General features: G+C 40.6%; 1 protein-coding gene across 1 annotated transcript; it reads left to right on the top strand.

The window, feature by feature from the left end:
* The first annotated feature begins 7,665 nt into the window (after window positions 1-7,665).
* LOC110803489 (uncharacterized) lies at window positions 7,666-8,565 on the top strand. Its single transcript, XM_022009008.1, has one exon. The coding sequence runs from the start codon at window positions 7,666-7,668 to the stop codon at window positions 8,563-8,565; it is 900 nt and encodes a 299-aa protein (XP_021864700.1).
* Window positions 8,566-10,374: the final 1,809 nt, after the last annotated feature.

The raw sequence follows: 10,374 nt of genomic DNA, 5'->3' as shown, positions 1-10,374 counted from the left end.
ATAATGGAGGTAATGTCACCATGGGAAACAATGCAACATGCAAGGTGATTGGAATTGGGACGGTAGCCATCAAAATGTTTGACGGTATTGTGAGAACCTTAACTAAAGTTCGTCATGTTCCGGAGCTAAAGAAGAATTTGATCTCTCTTGGCACTCTTGACACTAACGGTTGTAAGTGCATAGCGGAAGGTGGAGTAATGAAGGTTGTGAAAGGTGCTCTTGTGTTGATGAAGGGTGCCAAAGTGGGTAGCTTGTACTCATTGCAAGGATCCACCATGGTAGGCTCGGCAAATGTTTCCACGGGTACTATGAGTGATAGTGAAACCAAGTTATGGCATTTGAGACTTGGCCATATGGGGGAGCATGGTATGTCGGAGCTTAGCAAGCAAGGTTGTTTTGGAAGCTTGAAGCTTGGAAGTCTTGGCTTTTGTGAGCATTGTGTGTTTGGTAAACACAAGAGGGTTAGCTTCAAACCCGCCGTACACAACACCAAAGGGATACTTGAATACATCCAATCGGATTTGTGGGGTCCCTCTAGAGTTCCTTCGATTGGTGGTTGTAATTATTTGCTCACTATAATTGATGACTTCTCTAGGAAGGTTTGGGTGTTCTTTATAAAGCATAAAGATGATGTCTTTGATGTGTTCCATGATTGGAAGACCATGATTGAAAAGAAGACTGAGAAAAAGATCAAAACCTTGAGGACCGATAATGGTCTAGAGTTTGTAGAGAAGAAGTTCTTGAAGTATTGTCTCAAGCATGGCATTGTGCGGCATCGAACTTGTGCGGGTAGACCTCAACAAAATGGGGTTGCGGAACGAATGAATAGAACTCTCTTAGAGAGGGCTAGATGCATGCTTTCACAAGCAAATTTGGGGAAATCTTTTTGGGCGGAAGCCGTTTCAACGACTTGTTACTTGGTGAATCGCTCTCCTCACTCGGCTATTGACTTCAAGTCACCTCTTGAGGTATGGTACGGAAAACCCGTTGATTATTCTAGTTTGAGAGTATTTGGTTGTCCGGCTTATATTCATGTTAGTGATGGTAAACTTGAACCTAGAGCTAAAAAATGTATTTTTGTTGGCTATGGTTTAGGAGTTAAAGGTTATAGAGTGTGGTGTAACCAATCTAGAAGAGTCATAACTTCTAGAGATATCGTTTTTGATGAAAATTGTATGATCACCCCGGGAAGGGAACTTTCTATTTGCAATGATGTAGGTTCACACCATGATACCGAGGAGGAGGTGGAGCTAGATGAGCATTCACATGATGATGGTCCCTCATCAAGGAGACCTCGTGAAGCAACACCACAAGCTCAAAAGAAATCCATTGCCGAAGAAAGAGCAAAGAGACCAATCAAGCCTCCAAGTAGATACATTGAGGAGTGTGATTATGTTCAATATGCTCTCTCCGTTGCAAGTCAAGTGGAGACCGATAATGATGATCCTTGTTCATTCAAGGAAGCAATGTCTCTAAATGATGCCGGCAAGTGGTTGATAGCTATGGAGCAAGAAATGGAGTCCTTGCACAAGAACAATACTTGGAGCTTATGCATTGCACCGAAAGGCAAAAGAATTGTTGGGTGCAAGTGGGTGTACAAGAAGAAGGAAGGTACACCGGAATCGGGCGGTCCCGTCTACAAGGCAAGAGTTGTTGCAAGAGGTTTCACACAAATTGAAGGCGTTGACTTTCATGAAGTATTTTCTCCGGTTGTGAAACACTCATCCATAAGGGTGTTGCTTGCCTTGGTAGCTATGGAAGACTTGGAGTTACACCAACTTGATGTGAAGACTGCATTCCTCCATGGGGATTTGGAGGAGGAGATCTACATGAAGCAACCGGAAGGTTTTGAGGAGAAAGGGAAGGAAAATCATGTGTGTCATCTTTTAAAGTCCTTGTATGGCTTGAAGCAATCTCCAAGGCAATGGTATAAACGATTTGATTCGTTCATGTTGGCACATGATTTCACAAGGAGCTCTTATGATAGTTGTGTCTATTACAAAGAACTTGTGAGTGGTTCTTTCATCTACTTGCTCTTATATGTAGATGATATGTTGGTGGCTTGCAAGAATATGATTGAGATTTACAACTTGAAAAGGTTGTTGGCAAGTGAGTTTGATATGAAAGATCTTGGTGAAGCCAAGAAGATTCTTGGTATGGAGATTATTCGTGATAGGAATGCGGGTGTTTTGTGTCTTAGTCAAAAGAGATACATTGAGAAGGTGCTTGAGCGCTTCTCCATGGTGCATGCAAAATCGGTTTCCACTCCATTGAGTTCTCACTTTAAGCTCTCAAAGGAGCTTAGTCCTCAATCCAAGGAAGAAGAAAAGTCAATGGCTCACATTCCATACACTAGTGCGGTTGGAAGTGTGATGTATGCCATGGTGTGTTCAAGACCGGATATAGCTCATGCGGTGAGTATGGTTAGTCGGTATATGTCAAGACCGGGAAAGGTCCATTGGGAAGCCGTGAAGTGGTTGTTGAGGTACTTGAAGGGTACCTCAAACGTTTGCCTTGAGTTTGGTAGAAATGCAAACGGACTTGAAGGCTTTTGTGATTCGGATTATGGAGGTGATTTGGATGACCGGAAATCTACTTCCGGCTATGTCTTTACTTTGGGTGGTACGGCCGTGAGTTGGCAATCAACGCTACAAGATGTAGTAGCTCTTTCAACTACGGAGGCCGAGTTTATGGCCATTACCGAAGCATTCAAAGAAGCAAAGTGGCTCAAGGGTCTAGTGGGAGAGTTTAGTCCATGTTCAAGCTTGGTGTCCGTGTTTTGTGATAGTCAAAGTGCCATACATTTGGCTAAGAATCAAAACACATTCTACAAGAGAACCAAGCACATTGACATCAAGTACAACTTCGTTCGAGATGTGATAGCTAAGAAAGAATTGCTCTTGAAGAAGATTGGTACCGAGAAGAATCCCGCCGACATGTTGACAAAGCCTTTGCCGACAACTAAGTTCACTTTGTGTGTGGACTTAGTTGGTCTTTCTCCATGGTCGATGTAAGCCCATAAGGGCTTGTTGGGAGTGTGTTTGGAGTATAGTTTGGTATTACATTATGAGGAAGTGTGGAGGATTCAAGTCAAGGTGGAGAATTGTTATGTGTGCCTCGAATCTTCCTTGAACGATGTTAAGGTGTTATGGTGGAAGGTCTGACTTAAAATGGACATATCTCATGATCTAATCATTAGATGGAGTTGATTCAAGTTGGAGGTGAAAGCTTGGCTCAATATCTTTCCAACGCCTGGTCATAAGCTCATTTTGGATGAGAAATGAGGGAGTTATGACTGTTTTACGAGAAGTTGTCATGCAGCAGGGGAAGTTCGGCCGAACCTGATGGAGGTTCGGCCGAACCTGCTGGAAGTTCGGCCGAACTCTTAGGTGGTTCGGCCGAACCTGAAGTCAGTAGCTGTGATTTTGGAGGTTCGCCCGAACTTTGGATAAGTTCGGCCGAACCTGCTGGAAGTTCGGCCGAACTCTTAGAATGCTCGGCCGAACTTGAAGAGAATCAGGAACTATGTTTTTGGAGGTTCGTCCGAACTTTTTGGTAAGTTCGGCCGAACCTGACCTTGGTTCGGCCGAACCCTTTGAAGGTTCGACCAAACTCTGCGGGTAATCTGTTTTCTTCTCCGAACGGTACAATCGACGTGGCCTTTTCTTGTCCCTTAGATTGGTTTGATGCCTAACACTATAAATACCAAATGTAATGAGATTTTCAGAATTAAGAGAGAGAAACACAAGTGAGGTTGAAACCCTAGATCTAAGCATACATAGAATTCTCTCTTCTTCACCTTTGAGAATTCCTCTTTGTAATCCTTTCTCCATTGAAGAGTAATACAAGCTCCAAACCCTCCCCCATGGTGGATGTAGCTCATTGAAGAGTGAACCACCTTAAATCTTTGTGTGTGTTTTAATTTCTTTAATTATTTCTTCTCATTATTCAAACATCAAATTGTCATACAAATCAACATTCAAGCCTAAAAGGTCCTTCATTTATAACAGACAGCAACTAAAAACAAATGCGGAAGAACAAAACCAATCAACAACACACGAATTATACGTGGAAAACCTCTTCGATGTGAAGAGTAAAAACCACGGAACTTGTGAGGAGTCCACTTTTGTCACCTTCTCTTATTATGATAAAATTGAGGGCAAAAGAACCCAAATCATACATACAAAGGTTCACAACCCACCAACACTTCCACACATAAGAGATGAACAATTAAGAGACAAGAGATGAAAAATATCACCCAAAACGTAGGTTCTGTCCAGCAGCGAATAAGGACAAACCAGAGCTCAAAAAGACGATCCAACCGTCCAAAATGAGGCCATATGGACTCTCAACAAGCTGACCAAAAATCAGAACGATCCGACCGTTGAATCTCCGGCAAACGGCAGTTTTCTGATGGCTTCCCTGAAAACTACGAACTCACTTCTCTCTTTCTCTCCTCTCCTTTTTTGTGGGTGTGTTTTGATCTGATTTTTCTACCACCTGACCTAACTCTTCTTAGGTCATAACTAAACATCAAAAAAACTCCAAGGCTTCTAACATAAGCCAACCAATTTAGCCCAAGTGGACTAAAAACATAACCCAGCATTTTGGGCTCACAAACACAAGATAAATGACTTACTTGTGCAACAAGTGGGCTGGACCCCACAACATCAAGTTGCGACAACATTTAGTTGTCGCAATCTTACGTGTCGGAGTTTAATTGGTACATATAGCAGCATCATCAGAATATTTTACTATCAATGCAATATTTTTACTATGAAAATATAAAAATAAGGTATTCGGTATGAAGAAGGAAACAAATTAGAATATTAAGATTTTCCTACTTTTTTTTGAAACATGTATAATAGTTTATATAAGTTAAATATTTTAGTTTCCAATTTAAATCATGACACATAATCATGACATGCCATCATTGTGACACGGCTTAAAGGTCGCATGTTGCGACCTTTATCATTTTCGTTCAATGTTTATATTTGGGGACTTGTGGGAATCATTTGTTTAAGAAAGCATGAGAGTGACATGGGTGCACAACACACACGTGCGCGCGCGGGGGGGCCGGGCCGTGGTACTTTGTACTTGGCGAATGCGGTTTGTTGGCTGGATTATTCTTTTTGGTAGAAAGCTGTTTTAACTAATTCTCAACGGTCAGAATTAATTCCCCACTAACACTGTTGTAACTGCCCCATTACTCAAGTCAGTAAATCGTGGTAACCACCCACTAATTCACATTCTCCCATCACCAGCCGTTTTATGGTTGTTACTTGGCGATTATATCACACTTGCGTATATGTTTTTCTTAATTTTTAATTTGTTACTTTTATTTTTAGGGTTATTTTTTTATTCAATTGCTCCATTATAATGTGTAAGGGCTACGGATTGTTTCAAGAGTTAAAAGGGACAAGTCTTCCAATTAATCCATACCTTTTTAAGTCTTTACTAGAGTAGGTCCCGTGCATGCACGGATATTCGAAAATTTTAACTATTTATTTTTATAAAATATTTAACTGAAATATTTACCCCTTAAATTAATTGCATAATTAATAAATCTCGAACGTATTCATTTTATCATATAATATACAATTTTTTCCCTAATACGTACTCCGTATTATATAGTTTATATGTTTAATATGATGATTTGACCAAACGATTAGCGCAAATTTTTGGCTATACCCGGGTACAGCTAAAGCTGGCTGTACCCCCATCCAAAACGATGTCGTTTTGTGTTGTTTAAAATGAACATTAATATACTGGTACAAAAATGAACATTTACTATTTCGAAAATGAACATTTATTTATTTAATTGGAATGAACATTTACTATTTTCACTAGAGGAAAAAAGCTTATAAGTTGCTCAACATAAGGTGCCCTCATACAAAAAGAGCAACTTATAATGGTTTAAAAAAAATAAAAAATTACTTTCCCTCCAATTTGAAACCAGGGCACCTTAAACCTAAGTGATTTTTATTTCACGCAACAACACTACAGCAGCCAACTTGAGTTCCGTACAACTCAAGTTTGCTCTCGTCCACACTCAAACTCACTCAAACTCAGGCCACCATCACCGCGCACCATCACCACCGACGTTCGGCCATTCTTCTTTACCGCCACTCAAACTCCGGCCACCATCACCGTGCACCATCCTCACCGTCGTTCTTCGCGCGCAGCTGGCCTGCAATTCTGTTACACGTACGTTCTTCTCACGGCCTAGCGACAAGGCTCTTCACCGGCGCCTCCTCTTCACCGGCCTCCACTGAGGCTTTCATGTTCACCGGCGACAAAGCCCTACGCGGCGCCTCCTCGATCTGCTCCTTCTCACGTACCGGCGGCAATTCTCTTCACTCACCACTCAATTCTCTCCATATTAGGTGGTTGATGTTCCTAGGTATGATTTAATTACATAATTCAGTTACATTACACCCTTATTTAATATCAAATTGCTTTGTCGATCGGTTTTGTTCTTGTGGTGGTAGTGCGTTGGTTGATTCGGTGGTGGTTGGAGTGGGGGGAGGTGGTCAATGGGAGGGAGTTGTATTGGTGGTGGTGGGAGGTGGTGGTGGGCAGTGTGGGAGGGAAGAGGTCAGTGGTGGTGGTACGTGGGAGGGAGGTGGTGGTACGTGGAAGGTGGTCAGTGGTGTATTGCATAATAATAATAATAATAATAATAATAATAATAATAATAATAATAATAATACAAATCAAAATTATATATAATAATAATAATAAAAATTAATAATAATAATAATAATAATAGTAATAATAATAAAAATAATAATAATAATAATAATAATAATAATAATAATAATAGAAGTACAATTACAATTAGAAATAAATAATGAAAACGAAAAACTAATAAAACCAATTAAACTTTAAAATTTTATAAAAACAAAGAAAACAAACGAGTTATGAAAATAAGGCCTAAATCTTGTTATTAACAAGAACACAATTCCTTATTTTTAATTTGTTGATCTAATCTGTATGTGGTCTAAAATCTTTTTATTATCAGTAGAACACATGCAATTCACTTTTTTGTAATCTAATAGCTTCTTGCTCTTATGTGCAGGCTAGACGCTTCCCCACCTTGTTCAGTAGAAAATTAAATTGTCGATTGTTTTTTAGGTGAGTTTTCCCCCTTTACACTTTATTTTCGAGCATTTATGTATATATGTTTACTGTTTACATTATTGTCTAGAAGTAAATGCATCATCATCATATGCCTAGATACCCGTTCAAGACTTACTTGTTAGGAGTAAGTCTTGAATAGTCCCCGGTTTGAGACTGTTCTTGGACGTCTAATCTCACTTAGAAAGTGAATGTATGTCTTCTTTTTTATTCTAAGGAATATACTGGCTCGTCGTTTCCCTATTTTGTTCTTTGGGTACATATGTAGGTAATAACTTACCTACATCGTGTACTTGGTGAACAGTAGGGAAATGCTGCCGGATTTTCCTTAGAATTGAATAGTTGACATGCATTCACTAGTGGGGTTAGACGTTCAAGGATGGGTTAGGTTGGAGTGATAAGGACCTTTGGAAGCATGCATTCATTCGATAAATCAACTTCTGTATGCATATGCTAAAGTGGTAGAGTTTTTGCTTTTCTATGCCAATTAAACGGGGGTTTTGGTTTGTTTAGAAGTTCCTGGAGATGGATCGTAGTTGGATGTATGGTAGACGTGACACAAAGGATTTCATGCATGGGGTTTCGGAGTTCTGTATGAGTGCTTTACAACATAAAGCTAGTACGGGGGCCAAAGAGTTTTATTGTCCTTGTGCCGATTGTGAGAATGTGAACACGGTCAATAATGTTTTGGTGATTAGAGATCATGTATTTATGCGTGGGTTTAGACCTAATTACCATGTATGGGTTTATCATGGTGAGAGTGGAGTGTACGTAGGTAATTCTAGTCAGAATGTTGTGCATGAACAAGAAGAAGCTATCTATGCGGAAGGGGAAGCCGATTGTTTTGAGGATGAGGATGACGATGACGTTGAAAATAATATTGATGATGATAATGATCGTGTCGAGGACATGTTGCACGAGGTCGAGGATGAAGTTCGCGATCGTGTTTTTGAGTGCTTGTCTAAGGAGGCTGAAACGCCATTGTATCCTGATTGTACAAAGTATAGAAAGCTTTCCGCTGTTTGCACACTCTACAATATCAAGACAAGCGGAGGCTGGACTGACATTAGTTTCACTGAGTTGTTGGTGGCGCTAAGTGATATGTTACCGGCTGGCAATGAACTTCCCAGTTCGAACTATTATGCCAAGAAGCTCATGTGTCCCTTTAGTTTAGAGTACAAGAAGATACATGCTTGTCCAAGTGATTGTCTGCTATATCATAAGCAGTATGAGAATTTGGATAAGTGTCCACGGTGCGGAGTGTCGCGTTACAAACGCAAAGGGGTAAGCGAGGGTAAGAATGTTTACCCAGCTAAGGTGTTGTGGTATCTTCCCATAATACCGAGATTCAAGCGCTTGTTTTCGATAAAAAAAGATGCAAGGAATTTGAGGTGGCATGCAGATCCTGCTGATTCTCCACAGTGAAAGACTATTGACAAGCTTCATGACACTTTTGGTAAGGAACCTCGGAATTTGAGGCTTGGGTTATGTACGGATGGGATGAATCCATTTGGCACTCTTAGCTCCCAACATAGTACATGGCCAGTACTTTTAGTCATATATAATTTACCTCCTTGGTTGTGTATGAAACGCAAGTACATCATGTTGTCGCTTCTTATATCGGGGCCTAAACAACCGGGAAACGACATAGATGTCTACCTTGAACCTCTCGTTGATGATTTGAGAAAGATGTGGGATGAAGGGGTTTCCGTGTTTGATGCACATGCAAATGAGACGTTTAGATTGCGTGCAATGCTTTTCTGCACCATCAATGACTTCCCTGCTTATGGTAACTTATCCGGCTACAAGAACAAAGGAATGAAAGCATGCCCGACTTGTGAAGAGGATACACAATCCAAATATATTTCTGAATGTCACAAATATGTGTTCTTGCGAACGCGAAGGCTTCTTAGACGTGATCATCCCTATCGTAAGATGAAGACAGCATTCGATGGGAATGTTGAGATGGATGTCGCCCGTAGAGCGTTGACTGGTAAGGAAGTTTATGAGCGGGTCAAGGGTGTTGAAACGGTCTTCGGCAAGTCAGTGAAAGACAAGGGTACAACTGGATTATGGAAAAAAGAGTCTGTGTTCTGGAAACTTCCATATTGGAAAGATCTACCGGTTAGGCATTGTCTTGACGTCATGCATATCGAGAAAAATGTTTGTGAAGCAATTCTTGGGACACTTATGAATATTCCGGGCAAGACAAAGGATACCAAGGGAGTGCGAGAATACTTTAAAAGTAAGGGGCTTCGTCCAGAGCTGTGGCCTCAGACTTCGGGAAATAATAGAACGAAGGAAATGGAAACAGGGGGTGCCAAGACAAAAGGCAAAGGCAAAGGCAAAGGCAAAGGCAAAGGCAAAGGCAAAGGCAAAGAAAAGGGCAACGACAAAGGGAAGAAGAAAACCCATTACTTGCCTCCGGCTTGTTACACATTGTCCAAATTAGAAAAGCGGTTATTTTATGAGTGCTTGTATGGCATTAAGGCTCCCTCGGGGTACTCATCGAACATGAAAAGATTTGTGTCTTTAAATGGCGAGTTGAAGTTGACAAGTATGAAATCTCACGATTGTCATGTCATGATGCAAACTTTCTTACCCATAGCAATTCGTGGGATATTGCCAAAGCATGTGAGACATAGTATTACTAGTCTTTGTTCATTTTTCAATACGATATGTAGCAAAGTGCTTGATCCGTCAACACTCGATGAACTTCAGAACAAAGTAATCCAAACATTATGCGAATTTGAGATGTATTTTCCACCTTCGTTCTTTGACATAATGGTTCATTTAATTTGCCATCTTGTTCGAGAAATTAAGTTGTGCGGTCCAGTGTTCATGAGGTGGTGTTATCCTTTTGAGAGACACATGGGTGTTTTACAAGATAAAGTGAGGAATCCTGCACAACCAGAAGGTAGTATGATTCAAGGCAACGTGGGTGAAGAAGTTGGAAATTTTGTGGCCGAGTATTTAGCAAAACCTGAACCGATTGGACTTCCTACATCTCGGCATGAGGGAAGACTAGAAGGCAAGGGTACAATTGGGTCAAAATTGATCTCACCTCCTACGCATAAGCTATTACAAGCTCACTTATATGTGTTGCATCATATTCTAGCCGTCCACCCATATTTGGTGATGCATAAGGAGGAATTGGCTAATGAATACCCTTCCAAAGGGGAAAGAGAATTGACGCAATTGCATAATAGAGAGTTCATTAAATGGTTCCAAGAT

The sequence above is a fragment of the Spinacia oleracea genome, chromosome 6 (genome assembly GCF_020520425.1).
Source record: "Spinacia oleracea cultivar Varoflay chromosome 6, BTI_SOV_V1, whole genome shotgun sequence".
Taxonomy (NCBI): domain Eukaryota; kingdom Viridiplantae; phylum Streptophyta; class Magnoliopsida; order Caryophyllales; family Amaranthaceae; genus Spinacia; species Spinacia oleracea.
The sequence above is the reverse complement of the archived record's forward strand: the minus strand, read 5'-3'. Positions and strand labels throughout refer to the sequence as shown.

What these genes read in the sequence shown, in the direction of transcription:
- LOC110803489 (XM_022009008.1), top strand. Translation starts at nt 7,666, where the DNA reads ATGGATCGTAGTTGGATGTATGGTAGACGTGACACAAAGGATTTCATG.